Source organism: Mizuhopecten yessoensis, unplaced genomic scaffold (genome assembly GCF_002113885.1).
Source record: "Mizuhopecten yessoensis strain PY_sf001 unplaced genomic scaffold, ASM211388v2 scaffold2399, whole genome shotgun sequence".
NCBI classification, from domain to species: domain Eukaryota; kingdom Metazoa; phylum Mollusca; class Bivalvia; order Pectinida; family Pectinidae; genus Mizuhopecten; species Mizuhopecten yessoensis.
The window spans coordinates 135586-163563 of NW_018404527.1; the positions used below are offsets into that span (position 1 = coordinate 135586).

Consider the following 27978-nt stretch of genomic DNA (forward strand, 5'->3'; position numbering starts at 1 on the left):
CCTCCCCCCTCCCCCTCCTTTTTCACCACTGTTTTATGTAAATGGGCAGTGGTGAATGGCATGTATTTGAATTGATTTGGCACTTCATGGTAGGTCAATGTTTTAGTTAAAATCTTTGATAATAAATTTATTTGCAACTTGATGGATAATGATAATGTAGGTATACTTTTCTTTTTAATGCAGTTTGTGCCAGAGATACAGAAAGGACTCTCAGTCTCAGACCAGGTAAATATAAATCTGTCTAAACCAGGTAAATATAAACCTGTCTAAACCAGGTAAATATAAATCTGTCTAAACCAGGTAAATATAAACCTGTCTAAACCAGGTAAATATAAATCTGTCTAAACCAGGTAAATATAAACCTGTCTAAACCAGGTAAATATAAATCTGTCTTAACCAGGTAAATATAAATCTGTCTAAACCAGGTAAATATAAACCTGCCTCAACCAAGTAAATATAAACCTGTCTAAACCAGGTAAATATAAACCTGTCTTAACCAAGTAAATATAACCCTGCCTCAACCAAGTAAATATAAATCTGTCTAAACCAAGTAAATATAAACCTGTCTAAACCAGGTAAATATAAACCTGCCTCAACCAGGTAAATATAAATCTGTCTCAACCAAGTAAATATAAACCTGTCTCAACCAGGTAATACTTAATTCACAGTTAACAACTTAGTATTCTAGGTATTTTCATGCTTTAACTATTGCTCTTAATTATGATAATAGATAGTGCTAATTGATTTTAATTATGAGAGCACTAATTGATGTTAATTATGATAATGATAATTGATATTAATTATGATGGTGCTAATTGATGTTAATTATGATAGTGCTAATTGATGTTAATTATGATATTGCTAATTGATATTAATTATGATAGTGCTAATTGATGTTTATTATGATAGTGCTAATTGATGTTAATTATGGTAGCACTAAATGATGTTAATTATGGTAGTGCTAATTGATGTTAATTATGATAGCGCTAATTGATGTTAATTATGATAGCGATTATTTGACGTTATTTATGATAGCGCGAATTGATGTTAATTATGATTGTGCTAAATGATGTTTTTGTAAATTGTTATCTATTGAATATATTGTGATTGCACCAATTCAATAATGTGCTAATCTGTTTGAATTTGATATTGGTATCATACATTAAGTCATGTGGCATTAACTGATTCTGAAAACTTTAGGGGTTTTATAAATCACTGGTTCTGGTTTTATAAATTTGGTTGTTACCAGGGAGATGTTGAATGTTACTATGACAACGAGGGTCAGGCTGTATACCTCCATCATCGCAGTCTTTATGACGTCCACCGACTAGCCAACTTGTGTCAGAAACTGATCAAAGAAGAGTCCACACAGGTCAGACATGTCCTGTTAATATCTATCAGTCATATGAACTGACCAGTTACATATTAAGCAATTCTGTAATCTTTGAAATCCTTTTGTAAAATATCTTGAAATAAATCGATCATTTTGAAAATTTCAACATTGTTTACTGGTACATAATAAATAGAAAACATTTATGATATTCACTGACCAGCTTTGTCCTATTTGTAGTTTTGTCACTGTGATATTTTGTTACAGGACCTGTTCTCACTATGGCAGAAGGATGAGTACAGAACCACCAAAACTTTACTGTGGATGTTCAGTGTATCTCACATTGTCATGGTGGGTTATCTCCCTTTACCATGTATTGTAACCCCTCATAAATGTGTGTCTCGCATTGTCATTATGTGTTGTCACCCCATGCAGTGTGACCCAATATAATATGGTGTGTTATCTCCCCTTTCTCTGTGACTGATATTGCCATTATGTGTTGTCACCCCATGCAGTGTGTCCCAATATAACATGGTGTGTTATCTCCCCTTTCTCTGTGACTGACATTGTCATTATGTGTTGTCACTCCATGCATTTATGTGTTGTCACTCCATGCAGTGTGACCCAATATAACATGGTGTGTTATCTCCCCTTTCTCTGTGACTGACATTTTCATTATGTGTTAAGTACATGGTGAATCTTAATATACTGCTACAGCCTGTTTTCAGGCCATTGCAGTACAAAGTACCATACTTTACACTGATAATACAAGATGTTACAATAAGTTCCCTTTACTTTCATTTTGGAAATTGTTGTTTCTTATGGCAATAGGAATAAATTTCATTGACACTATAACTCATGAGTTGGTTATAGTGATACAGACTAACAATTGGAGGTCCAGGGTTTGAAGACTTGTGTAGCTGTTTTGTGATTGGCCACCTACATAAGTGTTAGATATAGGCAATGGTAAGAGGATCCTTAAAACTGACAGTGCAAGTTAAAAATGTTTCAATTGAGATTTTAAAAACAATAGAAAGGTTTTTTTTTTCTATTTTTGAGAAGTTCCCCAGTGACTATCTCTATCGTTTCTTAGGAAGTGCAGATGATTTAGTTTGTTCCTTCTTGGTACAGAGTATTGGTCTCTCTGGGTATGAAAAGTGCATTACCTGTCTAACCAGTTATCATTCTATAGTTAAATGATTTCTTTGATGTCTTTCATTTCATTCAACTAACCCAAGCTTTTTATACCCAGGGAGACCCCTACTCATTACCAAGCAAGGACATTCTAAAATGTTGGCTCTCTCTTATATACAACAGCTGAAAGAGATAGTCAGGCGGGAACATCTGAAAACCAGAACTCCACTTAAAGTGTTTTTTAACTTGCACTGCCAGCTTTAAGATAGGGAAATTGATTTTGGCCTCAAAAAAATATATGTCTGCTGTTTCAGCTGTCTCATCCAGGGTCATCGTTTGACATCAGCTACGTCCGGATGTTTAGAACCCTCGACACTATCAGGTAAACTTCCTTAATATCTGATGCCTCTAATTTTTATATACTGACTGGAATCCATGTTATGTTGTATATCAGTGTTGTGTGGCGTGTGGAGAGTCAACATTTTTAAATGAGTCATTATTAAGTGTTGAGTCATTGTTTAGGTCATAGTCAAGTGATGAGGCAATGTTACGCTGTAAGTCAATGTTATATGGTGGGTAATGTTCAAGAAAAAAATCAGGCTTTTGTATTGATTTAATCACTCAGTGTTAGTCAGTGTTGTGTAGCAATTCAGTGTTGTGTTTTGAGTCAGTGTTGTGAGGCGAGTTAATTTGGTGTCAAGTTTGTTTTGTGTGATGACTTTTGAGTCGGTGGTATGTGATGAGTCAGTGTTGTGTGTTGAGTCAGTGTTGTGTGTTGAGCAGTGTTGTGTGTTGAGTCAGTGTTGTGTGTTGAGCAGTGTTGTGTGTTGAGTCAGTGTTGTGTGATGAGTCAGTGTTGTGTGTTGAGCAGTGTTGTGTGATGAGTCAGTGTTGTGTGTTGAGCAGTGTTGTGTGATGAGTCAGTGTTGTGTGTTGAGTCAGGGTTGTGTGTTGAGTCAGTGTTGTGTGATGAGTCAGTGTTGTGTGTTGAGTCAGTGTTGTGTGTTGAGTCAGTGTTGTGTGTTGAGCAGTGTTGTGTGATGAGTCAGTGTTGTGTGTTGAGCAGTGTTGTGTGATGAGTCAGTGTTGTGTGTTGAGTCAGGGTTGTGTGTTGAGTCAGTGTTGTGTGATGAGTCAGTGTTGTGTGTTGAGTCAGTGTTGTGTGTTGAGTCAGTGTTGTGTGTTGAGTCAGTGTTGTGTGTTGAGTCAGTGTTGTGTGTTGAGTCAGTGTTGTGTGTTGAGTCAGTGTTGTGTGTTGAGTCAGTGTTGTGTGTTGAGTCAGTGTTGTGTGTTGAGTCAGTGTTGTGTGTTGAGTCAGTGTTGTGTGTTGAGTCAGTGTTGTGTGTTGAGTCAGTGTTGTGTGTTGAGTCAGTGTTGTGTGTTGAGTCAGTGTTGTGTGTTGAGTCAGTGTTGTGTGTTGAGTCAGTGTTGTGTGTTGAGTCAGTGTTGTGTGTTGAGTCAGTGTTGTGTGTTGAGTCAGTGTTGTGTGTTGAGTCAGTGTTGTGTGTTGAGTCAGTGTTGTGTGTTGAGTCAGTGTTGTGTGTTGAGTCAGTGTTGTGTGTTGAGTCATTGTTGTTTGTTGAGTCAGTGTTGTGTGTTGAGTCAGTGTTGTGTGATGAGTCAGTGGTGTGTGTTGAGTCAGTGTTGTGTGTTGAGCAGTGTTGTGTGATGAGTCAGTGTTGTGTGTTGAGTCAGTGTTGTTTGTTGAGTCAGTGTTGTGTGTTGAGTCAGGGTTGTGTGTTGAGTCAGTGTTGTGTGATGAGTCAGTGGCGTGTGTTGAGTCAGTGTTGTGTGTTGAGTCAGTGTCGTGTGTTGAGTCATTGTTGTTTGTTGAGTCAGTGTTGTGTGTTGAGTCAATGTTGTGTGTTGAGTCAGTGTTGTGTGTTGAGTAAGTGTTGTGTGTTGAGTCAGTGTTGTGTGTTGAGTCAATTCAACTGACTGACAGAACCACTATTTGTACATAGTACATATACTACCCAGATCATTCACACAGCTTTCGCATTACATGTAGTTCAAGTTTTCTTTGTTACAAAATGATTTCTCTTTCATTTGGCAACATCGATAACATCAGTTTTTACACAACTCAGGTGACCGCTAAGGTTCATGGGCCTCTTGTTCTGTTGTTTTATGATTACATCTACAACTGACTGGTACAATTTTAATACTTATTGTTCTCTTACTCAAATAGCAAGTCAGTATTCCTAGCCTGACTGCCTATCCTAACCAGTTCAAAAATAACAAGTCAGTATTCCTAGCCTGACTGCCTATCCTAACCAGTTCAAAAATAGCAAGTCTTTAGTATACAACTATTATACTACCCTGTACCTGTACTTATTTTATATCATTTCAGGTTAATCAAATTAAAACGATAAAATAATTGAAACAAGGTTGACCTGAAAAAGAAAATAGTTTAAATGAATATAAACTTAATTTATTGTACTATAATTATGAAACAAGTTTTTGCACTTATATTAATCACTCTTGCTGCCCAGAATTTAGCGTGCAGGGGGTCTTAATGTGGGAGGAAACCGGAGTACCTGGAAAAAGTTTATGTGGTCGGACAGGTAACTCCATATCCATTTAACTCCGATCGGGGAATTGAACCCCAGCCAGCTTGGTAAAAGGCGAGTGTGCTATCCACTGCGCCCATTGTATAAACCTTGTGTAACATCTAGAAAAAGGTGTATTGCACTTGGAATATCTCCTTATTTAGTATGATTTTTTTTTAAGTCAGTAGAATTACATATAGACCTCAGCAATAGTTAATAATTGTATAGTTACTGTGTAACTGTATATATTGTTAGATATCTTCAATACTTTGTGTTCTGTTACAGACTGAAGTTACAGCACTGCGTGACAGAACAGTTACAGGGCTTACCTGTATCTAAGGACTGGTACCACTCTGCTACTGTTAGACATCTTTAATACTTTCTGTTACAGACTGAAGTTACAGCACTGTGTGACAGAACAGTTACATGGCTTACCTGTATCTAAGGACTGGTACCACTCTGCTACTGTTAGATCTTTAATACTTTCTGTTACAGACTGAAGTTACAGCACTGTGTGACAGAACAGTTACATGGCTTACCTGTATCTAAGGACTGGTACCACTCTGCTACTGTTAGATCTTTAATACTTTCTGTTACAGACTGAAGTTACAGCACTGTGTGACAGAACAGTTACAGGGCTTACCTGTATCTAAGGACTGGTACCACTCTGCTACTGTTAGATATCTTTAATACTTTGTGTTCTGTTACAGACTGAAGTTACAGCACTGTGTGACAGAACAGTTACAGGGCTTACCTGTATCTAAGGACTGGTACCACTCTGCTACTGTTAGATATCTTTAATACTTTGTGATCTGTTACAGACTGAAGTTACAGCACTGTGTGACAGAACAGTTACAGGGCTTACCTGTATCTAAGGACTGGTACCACTCTGCTACTGTTAGATCTTTAATACTTTCTGTTACAGACTGAAGTTACAGCACTGTGTGACAGAACAGTTACAGGGCTTACCTGTATCTAAGGACTGGTACCACTCTGCTACTGTTAGATCTTTAATACTTTCTGTTACAGACTGAAGTTACAGCACTGTGTGACAGAACAGTTACAGGGCTTACCTGTATCTAAGGACTGGTACCACTCTGCTACTGTTAGATCTTTAATACTTTCTGTTACAGACTGAAGTTACAGCACTGTGTGACAGAACAGTTACAGGGCTTACCTGTATCTAAGGACTGGTACCACTCTGCTACTGTTAGATCTTTAATACTTTCTGTTACAGACTGAAGTTACAGCACTGTGTGACAGAACAGTTACAGGGCTTACCTGTATCCAAGGACTGGTACCACTCCGCTACTGTTAGATATCTTCAATACTTTGTGTCTGTTACAGACTGAAGTTACAGCACTGCGTGACAGAACAGTTACAGGGCTTACCTGTATCTGAGGACTGGTACCACTCTGCTACTGTTAGAGATCTTTAATACTTTCTGTTACAGACTGAAGTTACAGCACTGCGTGACAGAACAGTTACAGGGCTTACCTGTATCTGAGGACTGGTACCACTCTGCTACTGTTAGATATCTTTAATACTTTCTGTTACAGACTGAAGTTACAGCACTGCGTGACAGAACAGTTACAGGGCTTACCTGTATCTGAGGACTGGTACCACTCTGCTACTGTTAGATATCTTTAATACTTTCTGTTACAGACTGAAGTTACAGCACTGCGTGACAGAACAGTTACAGGGCTTACCTGTATCCAAGGACTGGTACCACTCTGCTACTGTTAGATATCTTTAATACTTTGTGATCTGTTACAGACTGAAGTTACAGCACTGCGTGACAGAACAGTTACAGGGCTTACCTGTATCCAAGGACTGGTACCACTCTGCTACTGTTAGATATCTTTAATACTTTGTGATCTGTTACAGACTGAAGTTACAGCACTGCGTGACAGAACAGTTACAGGGCTTACCTGTATCCAAGGACTGGTACCACTCGGCAAGACCATGTTCCCCGCGAGTCTTGTTTGTCTTCAACAAGTCGGGCAACCCTGAGCCGATGTCTGAAGATACTGACACCGGAACCATCAGTAAGGTAGGTAGTGTAGATGATCTGTGGTATACAGTGATCTAGTGTAGAGATAGTTACACTTATGTTCTCTGGAGGGTTTTGTAGATATAACACATTGATATTGCTATTGAAAAAGTGTGTATTCCAAAATATTTATAGGATCTCATTGATAATACTGCTTCATATTTGATTGTAGACATAAATTAAATGACTGTATTTGTTCTAACAGAAAAATCCCCAAGCTCGTAAACCCCAGCACAGTATGGAGGATCAAATATACCGCATCCTGCGCAAGTCTCGGGTCATCACCAACATAAGGTAAGTCGTAGGTTATAGGTCAGTCAGGGGTCATAAGTCAGTCAGGTGTCATCACCAAAATAAGGCAGAGGTCATAGGTCGGTCAAAGATCATTAACATCAGGTCGGTCTGGAGTCATCACCTACATGAGATCAGTCGAGGGTTATATGTCAGTCAGGAGTCATCACCTAGCTCAGATCAGTGGAGGGTTATAGGTCGGTCCGGAGTCATCACCTACATAAGATCAGTTATGGTTATAGGTCAGTCAGGAGGCATCACCTACCTCAGATCAGTGGAGAGTTATAGGTCAGTCCGGAGTCATCCCCTACATCAGATCAGTTATGGGTATAGGTCAGTCAGGAGTCATCCCCTACATCAGATCAGTCGAGGGTTATAGGTCAGTCAGGAGTCATCACCTACCTCAGATCAGTGGAGGGTTATAGGTCAGTCCGGAGTCATCACCTACATCAGATCAGTTATGGTTATAGGTCAGTCAGGAGTCATCACCTACATCAGATCAGTCGAGGTTTGAAGGTCAGTCCGGAGTCATCACCTACATAAGATCAGTTATGGTTATAGGTCAGTCAGGGGTCATCACCTACATCAGATCAGTCGAGGTTTGAAGGTCAGTCCGGAGTCATCACCTACATAAGATCAGTTATGGTTATAGGTCAGTCAGGGGTCATCACCTGCATCAGATCAGTCGAGGGTTATAGGTCAGTCCGGAGTCCAGTCAGGAGTCATCACCTACCTCAGATCAGTGGAGGGTTATAGGTCGGTCCGGAGTCATCACCTACATCAGATCAGTCAAGGGTTATAGGTCAGTCCGGAGTCATCACCTACATCAGATCAGTCAAGGGTTATAGGTCAGTCTGGAGTCATCACCTACATCAGATCATTCAAGGGTTATAGGTCAGTCCGGAGTCATCACCTACATCAGATCATTCGAGGGTTATAGGTCAGTCCGGAGTCATAACCGACATCAGATCAGTCGAGGGTTATAGGTCAGTCCGGAGTCATCACCTACATCAGATCATTCGAGGGTTATAGGTCAGTCAGGGGTCATCACCTACATCAGATCAGTCAAGGGTTATAGGTCAGTCCGGAGTCATCACCTACATCAGATCAGTCGAGGGTTATAGGTCAGTCCGGAGTCATCACCTACATCAGATCAGTCGAGGGTTATAGGTCAGTCAGGAGTCATCACCTACATCAGATCAGTCGAGGGTTATAGGTCAGTCCGGAGTCATCACCTACATCAGATCAGTCGAGGGTTATAGGTCAGTCCGGAGTCATCACCTACATCAGATCAGTCGAGGGTTATAGGTCAGTCCGGAGTCATCACCTACATCAGATCAGTCGAGGGTTATAGGTCAGTCCGGAGTCATCACCTACATCAGATCAGTCGAGGGTTATAGGTCAGTCCGGAGTCATCACCTACATCAGATCAGTCGAGGGTTATAGGTCAGTCCGGAGTCATCACCTACATCAGATCAGTCGAGGGTTATAGGTCAGTCCGGAGTCATCACCTACATCAGATCAGTCGAGGGTTATAGGTCAGTCCGGAGTCATCACCTACATCAGATCAGTCGAGGGTTATAGGTCAGTCCGGAGTCATCACCTACATCAGATCAGTCGAGGGTTATAGGTCAGTCCGGAGTCATCACCTACATCAGATCAGTCGAGGGTTATAGGTCAGTCCGGAGTCATCACCTACATCAGATCAGTCGAGGGTTATAGGTCAGTCCGGAGTCATCACCTACATCAGATCAGTCGAGGGTTATAGGTCAGTCCGGAGTCATCACCTACATCAGATCAGTCGAGGGTTATAGGTCAGTCCGGAGTCATCACCTACATCAGATCAGTCGAGGGTTATAGGTCAGTCCGGAGTCATCACCTACATCAGATCAGTCGAGGGTTATAGGTCAGTCCGGAGTCATCACCTACATCAGATCAGTCGAGGGTTATAGGTCAGTCCGGAGTCATCACCTACATCAGATCAGTCGAGGGTTATAGGTCAGTCCGGAGTCATCACCTACATCAGATCAGTCGAGGGTTATAGGTCAGTCCGGAGTCATCACCTACATCAGATCAGTCGAGGGTTATAGGTCAGTCCGGAGTCATCACCTACATCAGATCAGTCGAGGGTTATAGGTCAGTCCGGAGTCATCACCTACATCAGATCAGTCGAGGGTTATAGGTCAGTCCGGAGTCATCACCTACATCAGATCAGTCGAGGGTTATAGGTCAGTCCGGAGTCATCACCTACATCAGATCAGTCGAGGGTTATAGGTCAGTCCGGAGTCATCACCTACATCAGATCAGTCGAGGGTTATAGGTCAGTCCGGAGTCATCACCTACATCAGATCAGTCGAGGGTTATAGGTCAGTCCGGAGTCATCACCTACATCAGATCAGTCGAGGTTATAGGTCAGTCCAGAGTCATCACCTACATCAGATCAGTCGAGGGTTATAGGTCAGTCCAGAGTCATCACCTGCATCAGGTCAGTCGAGTGTTAAAGGTCAGTCCGGAGTCATCACCTACATCAGATCAGTCGAGGGTTATAGGTCATTCCGGAGTCATCACCTACATCAGATCAGTCGAGGGTTATAGGTCAGGCCAGAGTCATCACCTGCATCAGGTCAGTCGAGTGGTAAAGGTCAGTCCGGAGTCATCACCTACATCAGATCAGTTGAGGGTTATACGTCAGTCAGGAGTCATCACCTACATTAGATCAGTCGAGGGTTAAAGGTAAGCCCGGAGTCATCACCAACATCAGATCAGTCGAGGGTTATAGGGCAGTCCAGAGTCATCACCTGCATCAGGTCAGTCGAGGGTTAAAGGTCAGTCCGGAGTCATCAGCAACATCAGATCAGTCGAGGGTTATAGGTCAGTCCGGAGTCATCACCTACATCAGATCAGTTGAGGGTTATACGTCAGTCCGGAGTCATCACCTACATTAGATCAGTCGAGGGTTAAAGGTCAGTCCGGAGTCATCACCAACATCAGATCAGTCGAGGGTTATAGGGCAGTCAGGAGTCATTACCTACATCAGATCAGTCGAGGGTTATAGGGCAGTCAGGAGTCATTACCTACATCAGATCAGTCGAGGGATATAGGTCAGTCAGGAGTCATTACCTACATCAGATCAGTCGAGGGTTATAGGTCATTCCGGAGTCATGGCCTACATGAGGTCAGTTGAGGGTTATAGGTCAGTCCGGAGTCATCACCTGCATGAGATCAGTCGAGGGTTATAGGTCAGTCCAGAGTCATCACCAACATCAGATCAGCCGAGGGTTATAGGTCAGTCCGGAGTCATCACCTACATCAGATCAGTCGAGGGTTATAGGTCAGTCAGGAGTCATTACCTACATGAGATCAGTTGAGGGTTATAGGTCAGTCCGGAGTTATCACCTACATCAGGTCAGTCGAGGGTTATAGGTCAGTCAGGAGTCATTACCTACGTGAGATCAGTTGAGGGTTATAGGTCAGTCCGGAGTTATCACCTACATCAGGTCAGTCGAGGGTTAAAGGTCAGTCCGGAGTCATCACCTACATCAGATCAGTCGAGGGGTTATAGGTCAGTGTGGAGTCATAACAGACATCAGATCAGTCGAGGGTTATAGGTCAGTCCGAAGTCATCACCTACATCAGATCAGTCGCGGGTTATAGGTTAGTCCGGAGTCATCACCTACATCAGATCAGTCGAGGGTTATAGGTCAGTCCGGAGTCATCACCATGTTGATGTTGGACCTACCTGTAATTACTTTGCTATAAAAAGTGAACATTATTTGCATGTATTTACAAAAATTGTGAATCAGATTGTTATACAAATATTTTGTTGTTACAAGACATATAGATGGGGTAGCTAATGTTATCAAAATAACCAACTATGTGACAGTTACCTACTTGTTAACATTATCTACCAGTGTTACAGTACCAGGTAATCTGTGTGTTTTGAATTACAGTAACAATTCGCTGTTTGCTGTACCAGCTAACCAGGAATTCGTGTTCCTCCATGGCCACCAGCCAGAGGTGACAGATCCCATCCAGCTATACTTACAGCAGCTCAGGAGCAACAGCACACTCAACAAAGACTCAGGTCAGTGTATAACTCTGGTCAGTGTATAACTCAGGTCAGTGTATAACTCTGGTCAGTGTATAACTCTGGTCAATGTATAACTCTGGTCAGTGTATAACTCTGGTCAGTGTATAACTCTGGTCATTGTATAACTCTGGTCAGTGTATAAGTCTGTTCAGTGTATGACTGGATAGGTTTATCAGTCTCCTGTCTATCTGTCTGTCTGTCTGTCTGTCTGTCTGTCTGTCTGTCTGTCTGTCTGTCTCTTTGCATCCTCAAAATTCCTGGGATTATGCTCACTTATGTTCTCTGCTTCCCTTGATTATGTCATTGCAAAATTGAAGGCGCATAGTTAGCTATTTAATTGGTTTCAGGTATGAAACAGAAACTGACCAGTTGTTTAAGTGATACCTGTCCTTTGAAGATTACAGAGAAGCAACATCCAACATTAAAGCTGGTTAATTTTATCTTTACAATGCTGTGCTATGTACATCAAAGGATCAAACTAGCCATACAGAGCCTTTGATTTCATCATATTATATATTCCAGGGATACAGAGAGCATAAAAGAGCATAACCTCTGTAATTTCAACGGTGAACTGTCTGTAACCTAACAAAACTGTGTCCATAGTCGATACCACAACTCCTGTAGTATAGAATGGTTTTCAGTAACATGGTAGCTATCAGACAAACCACCATCATTGATACTTCAGGGTTACACTCACTTACGTTCCCTGCACCCCTGGAATATGTCAAGACAAGATCAAATGCTCAATGTGTACCTAAGGAGACTAGTTTGATCCTTTCATGTACTTCAAGAGAATCTTGCAATCGTGTTACTGTAAAATTGACTGTCTTTGAAGTCAGATGCTAATCCTCTGAATTCTTCGAAGGACAGGTATCAGCCTAAGCGATTGGCCAGTTTTTTTTACCTCACCTGCCCAAAGGGCAAGTGAACTTATGCCACGGTGCAGCATCCACTGGCCATCAGTCGATCTGTCAACTTTTCCGGCTTTGCAGATTTTAACTAAATTTGGTCTCGAGCATGCTTGGGCCAAGGGCACTCAATTTTGTATAAATGGTGGGTGTGGCCCCCAGGGTAGAGGAGCGGGCCCAATAGGGGAAATCGAGGTAAAACCTTTAAAATCCTTCTTCTACCATAGGGATTACAGGATTTTATCCCAATTAGGTCTCCATCAAGTTGTCTAGTAGTGCCTGTTACTATTAGGGTGTATACATTAAAACAAGATGACCACCAGGCTGCCATCTTTGATTTTGACATTTGAAGTTTGTTTTCGCTATATCTCAAGAAATACTGGATGGATCTTTCTGAAACTTCATATGTACATACAGTACATACCATGGAGTGCCATATCTTAACATTATTTCAAGTAATTTAAATATATCCAGGTGAGAAATACAGGCCCTCTTGGCCTCTTGTTTTGACCTGCAAAATCTTGATATATCTTTCTGGTGAATGTGGACACACTTTTGTCAATATATTGGATACAGTGTGTTAAATCAGTGATAATTTTTATCCTGACAGTATCCAATTAGTAACCTATTGGATACAGTGTGTTAACTCAGTGGTAATCAGTAACCTATTGGATACAGTGTGTTAACTTAGTGGTATCAGTAACCTGACAGTATCCAATCAGTAACCTATTGGATACAGTGTGTTAACTCAGTGGTAATCAGTACCCTATTGGATACAGTGTGTTAACTCAGTGGTATCAGTAACCTGACAGTATCCAATCAGTAACCTCTTGGATACAGTGTGTTAACTCAGTGGTAATCAGTACCCTATTGGATACAGTGTGTTAACTCAGTGGTATCAGTAACCTGACAATATCCAATCAGTAACCTATTGGATACAGTGTGTTAACTTAGTGGTATCAGTAACCTGACAGTGTCCAATCAGTAACCTTTTGGATACAGTGTGTTAACTCAGTGGTAATCAGTAACCTATTGGATACACTGTGTTAACTTAGTGGTATCAGTAACCTGACAGTATCCAATCAGTAACCTATTAGATACAGTGTGTTAACTCAGTGGTAATCAGTAACCTATTGGATACAGTGTGGTAACTCAGTGGTAATCAGTTACCTATTGGATACAGTGTGTTAACTCAGTGGTAATCAGTAACCTATTGGATCCAGTGTGTTAACTCAGTGGTAATCAGTAACCTATTGGATACAGTGAGTTAACTCAGTGGTAATCAGTAAGCTATTGGATACAGTGTGTTAACTCAGTGGTAATAAGTAACCTATTGGATACACTGTGTTAACTCAGTGGTAATCAGTAACCTATTGGATACACTGTGTTAACTTAGTGGTATCAGTAACCTGACAGTATCCAATCAGTAACCTATTAGATACAGTGTGTTAACTCAGTGGTAATCAGTAACCTATTGGATACACTGTGTTAACTCAGTGGTAATCAGTGACCTGACAGTATCCAATCAGTAACCTATTGGATACAGTGTGTATACATTCTCTATTGATTGAAGAAACATTCAATGTCGAGTGACATGTGAAATTAAACATTTCCTCACATCGTTGTACAGGTAAACCATACAAATCACTCACTCATTCATAGCTTGACAAAGGGAGCAGTTGGCCGTAAAATGTTCTAACACATTAAATATGTACATTGTGTATAAATACTGTAAACGTGGAGTATAAATACTGTAAACGTGGAATATTACGCGCAGGGTAAGTTTACGCTTATTATGCAGCTCTGATAGATATTTGTATGTGTGTGATGTCCTCCTGTAATTTTGCTTTGTTAACGTATTCCTTATGAACGTACATTATCTTGTAATGGTATAAAATAAAAACAATCACAACTGAAATAAACTACCTGATAAATTGAAATTTTGAATGAACAACAAATTTGAAAATCTATATAAAGGCACAGAGAAAGTCATGCATAAACCCGGGTGCATCGAGGTCCGGTACATATCAGACACACACATACACAAAAATGACATGAATACAGTTCACCTTTACTTTCATCTGTCCAATGACCAGTGGGTACGCATACGTAACATGTACTCAGTAGCTACTAGTATTTTTACCTGTACACATTTTGTAAAGTAAGGGAGATAACTATGCAGAGTAAACATCGGTCTACCGCGACCGCGTAAATTACCCCGGCGCGTATAGTTTTGACCTTCAAATCGCATAATTTTCACCCAGCATAAATAACCACGTTTACAGTATACAGTGATCAATCTACAATTAGGTTGTATGGGCCTTTCCCCCCTGTATGGTTAAATGATATAGGTCCAAATAAATTTGAGCATTTTCAGAAATTCTACGGTTCAAATCAAAATTCTTTGGGTACAGGACCCAGGACTTGCATGTAGATTTATCACTGAATCTGACTTTGATATCAGTATCTTGACAGTTATCTTCCGTTCTCAGATTCTCCCAGAAGCCAGAGTTATCAGGCCAATAGGAGATCAGCACAGTCTGGTTTTCTGGACACAAGGTCACCGTCACGGACACAGAGGTCAGGCAGCTCCTCCAACTTTAAAGAGTTCCTATCGCAGCACATAGAGACAGCACTGGGACGTGGCTTTGATGACAATGTGGGGCGGAATCCCGTCCCACCTATCTTTGAAGTATGTTTGTTACACAGTGGTCTCTTTGTCAGATCATTACTGTCAGGCCTAGAAATGCATTCAACACCAATATATGTGTTTACATTTGAGACACAAATCAACTTTTGATCTTTCGGTGAAATAGAAATTTATTAGCTTAAACCTCAATTAATGTTGTGGACTTTAATTGAAACATTGCACAGTTATCACCTACATGTATGTATTAAGGTAAATTTGAAGTTTGGTTACCACAGATTTTAGGTATTTTTGATCATTTTGCAAATGCATTATACACAAATGATATACAAGCAGTGAGTAGATACACATTCAAAATCTCATCATTCTGATGGGCTATAGGTATGATGTACAAGGTCCTGCTTCCTAATCATGGAATCAACAATTTGTCTATCAATAAGCCTACATATTTTATACAATACACTTAGATATCAATAACTCTACATATTGTATACAATTCACTTAGATATCAATAAGCCTACATATCTTATACAATACACTAAGATATCAATAACTCTGCATATATTATACAATACACTTAGATATCAATAAGCTGGTATATGATACATATTCTGTACATTATATGTGATTTAATCATCATCTTTAGGTGCCGACATGCCAGACCTGGTTTTCTGTGTCCTCTAAGTTATACAACTTCTTCTTTGGGGATACTGTCAATGGCAAGGCACACGCCACCTTCAACACACTCAAGAGTCTACTGGAGACGGATATCCGCTTCTCCGAGAAGTAAGTTCACTGCTCATTGACCACTAGCTCAAAATGATTGTTAAAATAATGGATTTATTATTATTATTTTATTTTCTTAACAAGTCTGCTTTGTAATATTCCTAAAATGGTTCAACAAACAATTACAATGCTTTGATTTCTTTACATTTTTAGCTCACCTGGTTCGAAGGGCCAAGTAAGCTTATGCCGTGGTGCGGCGTCCGTCGTCCGTCCATCATCCGGCTTCAATATTTTATTTTAAAAGACTTCTTTTTAATAGCCAAAAGGTCAAGGGTGATGATATTGGCCAGTAACATGCTGAGATGAAAGGCTACCAAGTTTGTTCAAATGAATGACCTTGACCCACTTTCAAGATCACAGGGATCAAATGTCTTAAAATCTTCCAACAAATTCATCTCAATAACCAAAAGCCTCAGGGTACTGTTATTGGGCATGTAGCATGCTGGGATGAAGATTTACCAGGTTTGTTCAAATGAATGACCTTGACTCACTTTCAAGGTCACAGGGGCTAATGTCTTAAAATCTTCAAACTACTTTTTCTCAATAACCGAAAGGCCCAGGGTACTGATATTGGGCCTGTAGCATGCTGGAATAAAGGGCTACTGAGTTTGTTCAAATGAATGACCTTGACCCACTTTCAAGGCCACATGGGTCAAATATGTTTAAATCTTCAAACGACTTCTTCTCAATAACCAAAAGGCCCTAGCACTGATATTGGGCCTGTAGTATGCTGGGATGAAGGGCTACAGAGTTTGTTCAAATGAATGGCCTTGACCCACTTTTAATGTCAGAGGGGTCAAATGTCGTATAATCTTCAAACCACTTCTCCTCAATAACCAAAAGGCTAAGGGTACTTATATTGGGCCTGTAGCATGCTGGGATGAATGACTACCAAGTTTGCTCAAATGAATGACCTTGACCCACTTTCAACCTAATGTCCCTGTTCAACATTCAAGGTCACAGGCGGCATATGTTTAAATATATTAATGGGTTCTGTATTTTATTCCACTTTTAAGATTGCAAGTGTGAGATTAATTCCAGGTGAGCGATGCAGGCCCATTTGGCCCTTTGTTTAAAAATTAAATCAAATTAAATAATCAGAAATGTGATATCTGTGAGTTAAGTCAGTGTTACCAAGTTCTGTTCATTACAGTCGCTGTAACAAGGTTCTGCCCCTGGCTGAGGCCGCGTACCAGGAGGGACTTCCCACTCATTATATCACAAACTTTCACCTGACCAAGGTAAGCCTGAACCTCTCTCCTTTAAAACATCACACGTAATGGGAAATCAACTGCTTCAGGAATTTCTTGCGGCATTAATATATGTTGCTACACACAGTAGCAATTTTTTTTTTCTTTCTGTCAAAGCTCCCAAACCATCTAACGGCTAAGGATAGAGATGATCCTCTGAAGTTGACTGTATGTATGGGTACAGAAGATTGTAGATTGTAAGCTTATCTTATTATGTAGACATTTCTACAATGTATATAATTATTATGTATGAAAATATTGTAAAATGGTTATCAAAACTGAAATCACAAATTAATCCGTGATTTGTCATGGTGAAAACAGATGCGATGAATAATTCATAGATTTTTTTTAGTTTATTGTACAGTAAAAGAAAACAATGCTTTCTTATCACTTCTTGGAAATAAATTAAATATAAATTGACAATTTCCAATACACTTACCTTGAACTTCGTAGTATTTGAAATAACATTAATCCTCCTATTTGTACAGCTAGCCCAGGCCCATCGTGTGTTTTATCAGTTTGCCCGAGGCCCTGCTTGTGAGAAGTACCTAAAACAGCTGGAGGCTGCATGTGAGAAATACTGGAAAAATGGCCACCAGCTTTGTGAGGAAGTCAGCCTCACTGGGAACCACTGTGTCAATCCAGTAAGTCTTAGAAGTAACACACACTGAAAACCACAAACTGTAGGAACTAAGTTATTCTGATGCTATTAGCTAGAAACCACCAACTGTAGGAACGAAGTTATTCTGATGCTATTAGATAGAAACCACCAACTGTAGGAACTAAGTTATTCTGATGCTATTAGCTAGAAACCACCAACTGTAGGAACTAAGTTATTCTGATGCTATTAGCTAGAAACCACCAACTGTAGGAACTAAGTTATTCTGATGCTATTAGCTAGAAACCACCAACTGTAGGAACTAAGTTATTCTGATGCTATTAGCTAGAAACCACCAACTGTAGGAACTAAGTTATTCTGATGCTATTAGCTAGAAACCACCAACTGTAGGAACTAAGTTATTCTGATGCTATTAGCTAGAAACCACCAACTGTAGGAACTAAGTTATTCTGATGCTATTAGCTAGAAACCACCAACTGTAGGAACTAAGTTATTCTGATGCTATTAGCTAGAAACCACCAACTGTAGGAACTAAGTTATTCTGATGCTATTAGCTAGAAACCACCAACTGTAGGAACTAAGTTATTCTGATGCTATTAGCTAGAAACCACCAACTGTAGGAACTAAGTTATTCTGATGCTATTAGCTAGAAACCACCAACTGTAGGAACTAAGTTATTCTGATGCTATTAGCTAGAAACCACCAACTGTAGGAACTAAGTTATTCTGATGCTATTAGCTAGAAACCACCAACTGTAGGAACTAAGTTATTCTGATGCTATTAGCTAGAAACCACCAACTGTAGGAACTAAGTTATTCTGATGCTATTAGCTAGAAACCACCAACTGTAGGAACTAAGTTATTCTGATGCTATTAGCTAGAAACCACCAACTGTAGGAACTAAGTTATTCTGATGCTATTAGCTAGAAACCACCAACTGTAGGAACTAAGTTATTCTGATGCTATTAGCTAGAAACCACCAACTGTAGGAACTAAGTTATTCTGATGCTATTAGCTAGAAACCACCAACTGTAGGAACTAAGTTATTCTGATGCTATTAGCTAGAAACCACCAACTGTAGGAACTAAGTTATTCTGATGCTATTAGCTAGAAACCACCAACTGTAGGAACTAAGTTATTCTGATGCTATTAGCTAGAAACCACCAACTGTAGGAACTAAGTTATTCTGATGCTATTAGCTAGAAACCACCAACTGTAGGAACTAAGTTATTCTGATGCTATTAGCTAGAAACCACCAACTGTAGGAACTAAGTTATTCTGATGCTATTAGCTAGAAACCACCAACTGTAGGAACTAAGTTATTCTGATGCTATTAGCTAGAAACCACCAACTGTAGGAACTAAGTTATTCTGATGCTATTAGCTAGAAACCACCAACTGTAGGAACTAAGTTATTCTGATGCTATTAGCTAGAAACCACCAACTGTAGGAACTAAGTTATTCTGATGCTATTAGCTAGAAACCACCAACTGTAGGAACTAAGTTATTCTGATGCTATTAGCTAGAAACCACCAACTGTAGGAACTAAGTTATTCTGATGCTATTAGCTAGAAACCACCAACTGTAGGAACTAAGTTATTCTGATGCTATTAGCTAGAAACCACCAACTGTAGGAACTAAGTTATTCTGATGCTATTAGCTAGAAACCACCAACTGTAGGAACTAAGTTATTCTGATGCTATTAGCTAGAAACCACCAACTGTAGGAACTAAGTTATTCTGATGCTATTAGCTAGAAACCACCAACTGTAGGAACTAAGTTATTCTGATGCTATTAGCTAGAAACCACCAACTGTAGGAACTAAGTTATTCTGATGCTATTAGCTAGAAACCACCAACTGTAGGAACTAAGTTATTCTGATGCTATTAGCTAGAAACCACCAACTGTAGGAACTAAGTTATTCTGATGCTATTAGCTAGAAACCACCAACTGTAGGAACTAAGTTATTCTGATGCTATTAGCTAGAAACCACCAACTGTAGGAACTAAGTTATTCTGATGCTATTAGCTAGAAACCACCAACTGTAGGAACTAAGTTATTCTGATGCTATTAGATAGAAACCACAAACTGTAAGAACTATGTTATTCTGTTGCTATTAGCTAGAAACTACCAACTGTAGGAACTAAGTTATTCTGATGCTATTAGCTAGAAACCACCAACTGTAGGAACTAAGTTATTCTGATGCTATTAGATGGAAACCACCAACTGTATAAACTAAGTTATTCTGATGCTATTAGATAGAAACCACCAACTGTTGGAACTAAGTTATTCTAATGCTATTAGATAGAAAACACAAACTGTAAGAACTCCATAAGTCTGAGGTAGTAACTGGAAACTGCAGACGGTGAGAACCAAGCAAATCTGAGAGGTTCACTGGGAACTACTTCGTCAACTTAAACATCAGGAGGCCAGCCTCAGTTACAGTGTGAACCCAGCAAGTTTGAGTTATCTCCCTTTAACTAGTGTTTATGCTGCAATATCTCTTTGTAGTTTGAGTTAATTATGACATATTCTGTGATGTAGTTACAGGGTCGGTCTGAAGTTTGATATTTTGTATAAATTATGACATATTCTGTGAGGTAGTTACAGGGTTGATCTGAAGATTGATATTTTGTATAAATTATGACATATTTTGTGAGAGTCTGTCTCAAGTTTGACAATTTGTGTTTCTGCTGTAGTTACACCGCCTCCTCCACCAGGAAGCAGAGACAGAGGAGAGTGCCCACCTACCTGTAATGTCACACTCCAGCCAGATGAAGACCAAGGCAGTGTGTAACTGTGGCCGTAAACAGGCAGACAAGGATGACCCGTTTGACCACAAGGTAAGGATGACCATTTGACTACCATATTGAAGACCTAGTCTGTCCTGTATCTGCTGGCATCATATGACATCGATGTTAAGTCTTTATAGTGTAATGTCGTTCAGTGGACTTTGTCCAGGCGTTTATCTTCTGTGTGTTTACTGTTTGTTTGTTTGTTCAAACTTAATGGCCTGTCAACACAGCCGGTCATTATTGGCATTAAGAGTCAAAATAAACCCAAAAGACTTTACACATAACAAAAGAAACCTGGAGTAAAAAATGGTAAAATTTTAATATCAGTATTCCACAAGTAATGTAAACGCTATCAATTATATATCATCTGTGCTGAAATAGTTTATCGTCTGTGTGAATTTGTCGATATCAAGATTTCATTTTGGCAAACATCTTCCATGCGTTCATCAAACCTGCATTGACAATGCATTTTTCTTGTTTTCACATCACTTTAAATTGAAATGTTATACCTAAACGCTGAAGCCTAAAACTTCATCCGGTGACCCTAAAGCTTTAAGACAGGCTGTGTACTGTACACCAGGATATTTTCACCAAAGTTTAACTTGGGTTTTCTTTTGCCGCCATTCATGAATGTAGATTTATCATGACTGCAAATATTAGGGCACGACCTTCGACTTGTTGTAATTACCTGTGAAAGGTGAAATCGGTATTGGGAGGTTATGGATTTTACCGGTGAAGGGTGAACATTTGACTCGGTAAAACTTTTCCGTTGTACAGTAATGCAATGTAATGCATAAGTTTTTTTGTCTAATCAAAACTGCTTTCTTCATGAAATTAATAAAAATTGTTGATATATACTGGTAGTTGATTAATATTTGAGTTCTTGTTTTTATTTAAGTGTACTTTTCTTAAATATACAAATATGTACAACAAATTGTATTAGGTCCGATGTCAATAATCTGTTATATGTTTAGGGATATTGTATCATGTTGTACTTTCATCAGTAACCTTTGTTGCAGTTATCTCCCCTTGTTCTACTGTTGTGATAAAACTCAGTATCTACATTTCCTATTACATGTTTAAACATCTCACGTACATCCAATTCACAGCCTTTCTCTAAGTTGTGTACCAATGTTTGCTGTATTGATCAATTCATCCTCATTATGGTGGGCAAAAGGCAAAAACTAAAGTGAAGAGAATTTTTTTTTTTATTTAAAGATAAACAATATTCAATTATTCAAAATCTGTTGTAATTTATTTCAATTTTGTGCTATATAACAGTTGTGTATCCTAAGAAAAGATGAAACTCGGACCTAGAAAAATTCAAACAAAAGTGCTCTAAAGGTGCTAGAAAAGTGCTGGAATGTTGTCTGTATGACCCAAGTACATGTCATATCATTGCCTGAATCTGAATGTGCAGTAAGGCATGTCATGTCATGTCATTGCCTGAACCTGAATGTGCAGTAAGGCATGTCATGTCGTATCATTGCCTGAACCTGAATGTGCAGTAAGGCATGTCATGTCATACCATTGCCTGAACCTGAATGTGCAGTAAGGCAGGGCATGTCGTATCATTGCCTGAACCTGAATGTGCATTAAGGCATGTCATGTCATATAATTGCCTGAACCTGAATGTGCAGTAAGGCATGTTATGTCATATCATTGCCTGAACCTGAATGTGCAGTAAGCCATGTCATGTCATATCATTGCCTGAACCTGAATGTGAAGTAAGGCATGTCATGTCATATCATTGCCTGAACCTGAAGGTGCAGTGAGGCATGTCATGTCATATCATTGCCTGAACCTGAGTGTGCAGTAAGGCATGTCATGTCATATCATTGCCTGAATCTGAATGTGCAGTAAGGCATGTCATGTTATATCATTGCCTGAACCTGAATGTGCAGTGAGGCATGTCATGTCATATCATTGCCTGAACCTGAGTGTGCAGTAAGGCATGTCATGTCATATCATTGCCTGAACCTGAATGCGCAGTAAGACATGTCATGTCATACCATTGCCTGAAACTGAATGTGCAGTAAGGCATGTCATGTCATATCATTGCCTTAACCTGAATGTGCCGTGAGGCATGTCATGTCATATCATTGCCTGAACCTGAAGGTGCAGTGAGGCATGTCATGTCATATCATTGCCTGAACCTGAAGGTGCAGTGAGGCATGTCATGTCATATCATTGCCTGAACCTGAGTGTGCAGTAAGGCATGTCATGTCATATCATTGCCTTAACCTGAATGTGCAGTAAGGCATGTCATGTCATTGCCTGAACCTGAATGTGCAGTAAGGCATGTTATGTCATATCATTGCCTGAACCTGAATGTGCAGTAAGGCATGCCATGTCATATCATTGCCTGAACCTGAATGTGCAGTGAGTCATGTCATGTCATATCATTGCCTGAACCTGAATGTGAAGTAAGGCATGTCATGTCATATCATTGCCTTAACCTGGATGTGCAGTGAGGCATGTCATGTCATATCATTGCCTGAACCTGAAGGTGCAGTGAGGCATGTCATGTCATATCATTGCCTGAACCTGAAGGTGCAGTGAGGCATGTCATGTCATATCATTGCCTGAACCTGAGTGTGCAGTAAGGCATGTCATGTCATACCATTGCCTGAACCTGAATGTGCAGTAAGGCATGCCATGTCATATCATTGCCTGAACCTGAATGTGCATTAAGGCATGTCATGTCATATCATTGCCTGAACCTGAATGTGCAGTAAGGCAGTTCATGTCATATCATTGCCTGAACCTGAATGTGCAGTAAGACATGTCATGTCATACCATTGCCTGAACCTGAATGTGCAGTAAGGCAGTTCATGTCATATTGCCTGAACCTGAATGTGCATTAAGTGATGTCATGTCATATCATTGCCTGAACATGAATGTGCATTAAGGTATGTCATGTCATATCATTGCCTGAACCTGAATGTGCAGTAAGGCATGTCATGTCGTATCATTGCCTGAACATGAATGTGCATTAAGGCATGTCATGTCATATCATTGCCTTAACCTGAATGTGCAGTAAGGCATGTCATGTCATATCATTGCCTGAACCTGAATGTGCAGTAAGGCATGTCATGTCATATCATTGCCTGAACCTGAATGTGCATTAAGGCATGTCATGTCATATCATTGCCTTAACCTGAATGTGCAGTGAGGCATGTCATGTCATATCATTGCCTGAACCTGAATGTGCAGTGAAGCATGTCATGTCCCTAGCAGCTGAGGAAAAGCATTGCTGCAAATGATTGATTTTGGCTTTGAAGTCTTTTTAAATGCTCCAGATTAGTTGATCATATTAACAAGATTACATAAAGGAAAAGTGTTGTCCCAATTAGCTTGGTGTTTAGTAGCACAGCCCAAAATATTTACAATGTTATTTTTGCCAAGAATATTTTGTCATGACTACCTAAAAATCAAGATGGGTGATAGACTGCAGGCCCTTTAGATGTATTTTCATTGTATCATAGAGAGAAAGAAGTATTGTAATTAGCTCACCTGCCCGTAGGGCAAGTGGGCTTATGTCATGGTGCGTCGTCCATCGTCTGTCCTCATCCGTCAACTTTTCCTTTAAACAACTTCTTCTGAAGAACGGACAGGCCTAGAGTCTTGATATTCGATTGAAAGCTTTGTTGGTAGGAGCCCGATAAAGTTTGAGAACGAAAATGACCTTGACCTACTTTCAAGGTCACAGGGGTCAAGTATGTCAAAAACTTCAAATGACTTCTGAAGAAGAACTAAAAGGTATAGAATCTTCATATTTGGCTGATGGATTCCTGGGATGGTGCTCAATAAAGTTTGTGAATGAAAATGACCTTGACCTACTTTCAAGGTCACAGGGGTCAAATGTGTCAAACACTTCAAATTACTTCTTCGTAAGAACTGAAAGGTATAGAATCTTTATATTTGGCTGGTGGCTTCCTTGGATAGAGCCTGACAAAGTTTGTAAACGAAAATGACCTTGACCTACTTTCAAGGTCACATGAGTCAGATATGTCTAATGATTAAAACGACTTCTTCTGAAGAAATGAAAGTTAGAGAACCTAAATATTTGGCTTGTAGCTTTCTGGGAAAGAGCCCAACAAAGTTTGAGAATGAAAATTACCTTGACTTACTGTACTTTCAAGGTCACAGCGTTCAAATATGTCAAACGGTTCAAACTGCTTCTTCTGAAGAATTAAAATTCATAAAATTACAATATTTTGCTGGTGACTTCCTGGGATAGAGCTCACCAAAGTTTGCTAATGAAAATGACCTCAACCTACTTTAGAGGTCACAGAGGGCAACAACATTTTAAAGGATTTGTTCTCAAGAACCAAAAGGAATGGATTCCTAAGATTTGGCTTGTAACATTTTGGAATAGAGCTAACCAATTTGAGAAGGAAAATGACATTGACCTACTTACAAAGTCACAGGGAAAAATTTGTCAAGCACCTTCTGAAGAAGAATAAAAAAGCATAGAATCTTACAATAATATTTTGCTGGTAGTTTCAACAGATGGAGCCAACAAAGTTTGCATGGGGAAATATTTTAAGTGCAATATAATATTTAATGAGAATATTTTGCTATGACTGCTTAAATATTCAGGTGAGCGATACAGGCTCTCTTGGGCCTCTTGTTATCTTTCTGGAATGTATAATGGTAAGGTATTTGTTCTGTGGAAGGTTTGTAGGTACAACAGACTGATTATACAGATCTAATGTGTAGTGGTAAGATAGTGTGGAAGGTTTGTAGGTACAACAGACTGGACTATACAGATCTAATGTGTAGTGGTAAGATAGTGTGGAAGGTTTGTAGGTACAACAGACTGGACTATACAGATCTAATGTGTAGTGGTAAGATAGTGTGGAAGGTTTGTAGGTACAACAGACTGGACTATACAGATCTAATGTGTAGTGGTAAGATAGTGTGGAAGGTTTGTAGGTACAACAGACTGGACTATACAGATCTAATGTGTAGTGGTAAGATAGTGTGGAAGGTTTGTAGGTACAACAGACTGGACTATACAGATCTAATGTGTAGTGGTAAGATAGTGTGGAAGGTTTGTAGGTACAACAGACTGGACTATACAGATCTAATGTGTAGTGGTAAGATAGTGTGGAAGGTTTGTAGGTACAACAGACTGGACTATACAGATCTAATGTGTAGTGGTAAGATAGTGTGGAAGGTTTGTAGGTACAACAGACTGGACTATACAGATCTAATGTGTAGTGGTAAGATAGTGTGGAAGGTTTGTAGGTACAACAGACTGGACTATACAGATCTAATGTGTAGTGGTAAGATAGTGTGGAAGGTTTGTAGGTACAACAGACTGGACTATACAGATCTAATGTGTAGTGGTAAGATAGTGTGGAAGGTTTGTAGGTACAACAGACTGGACTATACAGATCTAATGTGTAGTGGTAAGATAGTGTGGAAGGTTTGTAGGTACAACAGACTGGACTATACAGATCTAATGTGTAGTGGTAAGATAGTGTGGAAGGTTTGTAGGTACAACAGACTGGACTATACAGATCTAATGTGTAGTGGTAAGATAGTGTGGAAGGTTTGTAGGTACAACAGACTGGACTATACAGATCTAATGTGTAGTGGTAAGATAGTGTGGAAGGTTTGTAGGTACAACAGACTGGACTATACAGATCTAATGTGTAGTGGTAAGATAGTGTGGAAGGTTTGTAGGTACAACAGACTGGACTATACAGATCTAATGTGTAGTGGTAAGATAGTGTGGAAGGTTTGTAGGTACAACAGACTGGACTATACAGATCTAATGTGTAGTGGTAAGATAGTGTGGAAGGTTTGTAGGTACAACAGACTGGACTATACAGATCTAATGTGTAGTGGTAAGATAGTGTGGAAGGTTTGTAGGTACAACAGACTGGACTATACAGATCTAATGTGTAGTGGTAAGATAGTGTGGAAGGTTTGTAGGTACAACAGACTGGACTATACAGATCTAATGTGTAGTGGTAAGATAGTGTGGAAGGTTTGTAGGTACAACAGACTGGACTATACAGATCTAATGTGTAGTGGTAAGATAGTGTGGAAGGTTTGTAGGTACAACAGACTGGACTATACAGATCTAATGTGTAGTGGTAAGATAGTGTGGAAGGTTTGTAGGTACAACAGACTGGACTATACAGATCTAATGTGTAGTGGTAAGATAGTGTGGAAGGTTTGTAGGTACAACAGACTGGACTATACAGATCTAATGTGTAGTGGTAAGATAGTGTGGAAGGTTTGTAGGTACAACAGACTGGACTATACAGATCTAATGTGTAGTGGTAAGATAGTGTGGAAGGTTTGTAGGTACAACAGACTGGACTATACAGATCTAATGTGTAGTGGTAAGATAGTGTGGAAGGTTTGTAGGTACAACAGACTGGACTATACAGATCTAATGTGTAGTGGTAAGATAGTGTGGAAGGTTTGTAGGTACAACAGACTGGACTATACAGATCTAATGTGTAGTGGTAAGATAGTGTGGAAGGTTTGTAGGTACAACAGACTGGACTATACAGATCTAATGTGTAGTGGTAAGATAGTGTGGAAGGTTTGTAGGTACAACAGACTGGACTATACAGATCTAATGTGTAGTGGTAAGATAGTGTGGAAGGTTTGTAGGTACAACAGACTGGACTATACAGATCTAATGTGTAGTGGTAAGATAGTGTGGAAGGTTTGTAGGTACAACAGACTGGACTATACAGATCTAATGTGTAGTGGTAAGATAGTGTGGAAGGTTTGTAGGTACAACAGACTGGACTATACAGATCTAATGTGTAGTGGTAAGATAGTGTGGAAGGTTTGTAGGTACAACAGACTGGACTATACAGATCTAATGTGTAGTGGTAAGATAGTGTGGAAGGTTTGTAGGTACAACAGACTGGACTATACAGATCTAATGTGTAGTGGTAAGATAGTGTGGAAGGTTTGTAGGTACAACAGACTGGACTATACAGATCTAATGTGTAGTGGTAAGATAGTGTGGAAGGTTTGTAGGTACAACAGACTGGACTATACAGATCTAATGTGTAGTGGTAAGATAGTGTGGAAGGTTTGTAGGTACAACAGACTGGACTATACAGATCTAATGTGTAGTGGTAAGATAGTGTGGAAGGTTTGTAGGTACAACAGACTGGACTATACAGATCTAATGTGTAGTGGTAAGATAGTGTGGAAGGTTTGTAGGTACAACAGACTGGACTATACAGATCTAATGTGTAGTGGTAAGATAGTGTGGAAGGTTTGTAGGTACAACAGACTGGACTATACAGATCTAATGTGTAGTGGTAAGATAGTGTGGAAGGTTTGTAGGTACAACAGACTGGACTATACAGATCTAATGTGTAGTGGTAAGATAGTGTGGAAGGTTTGTAGGTACAACAGACTGGACTATACAGATCTAATGTGTAGTGGTAAGATAGTGTGGAAGGTTTGTAGGTACAACAGACTGGACTATACAGATCTAATGTGTAGTGGTAAGATAGTGTGGAAGGTTTGTAGGTAC

The 27978-nt window shown here is 39.7% G+C and overlaps 1 protein-coding gene across 1 annotated transcript in view; it reads left to right on the forward strand.

Moving 5' to 3' along the window:
• Positions 1-27978, forward strand: part of LOC110445871 (protein smg8-like) — a 67254-nt gene that overhangs the window by 5194 nt on the left and 34082 nt on the right. The window contains exons 3-14 of the mRNA XM_021490698.1: positions 184-225; positions 1250-1372; positions 1598-1681; positions 2779-2846; positions 6901-7066; positions 7272-7360; positions 11308-11441; positions 14848-15047; positions 15649-15788; positions 16942-17029; positions 17527-17682; positions 20355-20498. Of these exons, the coding sequence (XP_021346373.1) occupies positions 184-225; positions 1250-1372; positions 1598-1681; positions 2779-2846; positions 6901-7066; positions 7272-7360; positions 11308-11441; positions 14848-15047; positions 15649-15788; positions 16942-17029; positions 17527-17682; positions 20355-20498 (1434 nt within the window). The remainder of the gene's footprint in view (positions 1-183; positions 226-1249; positions 1373-1597; positions 1682-2778; positions 2847-6900; positions 7067-7271; positions 7361-11307; positions 11442-14847; positions 15048-15648; positions 15789-16941; positions 17030-17526; positions 17683-20354; positions 20499-27978) is intronic.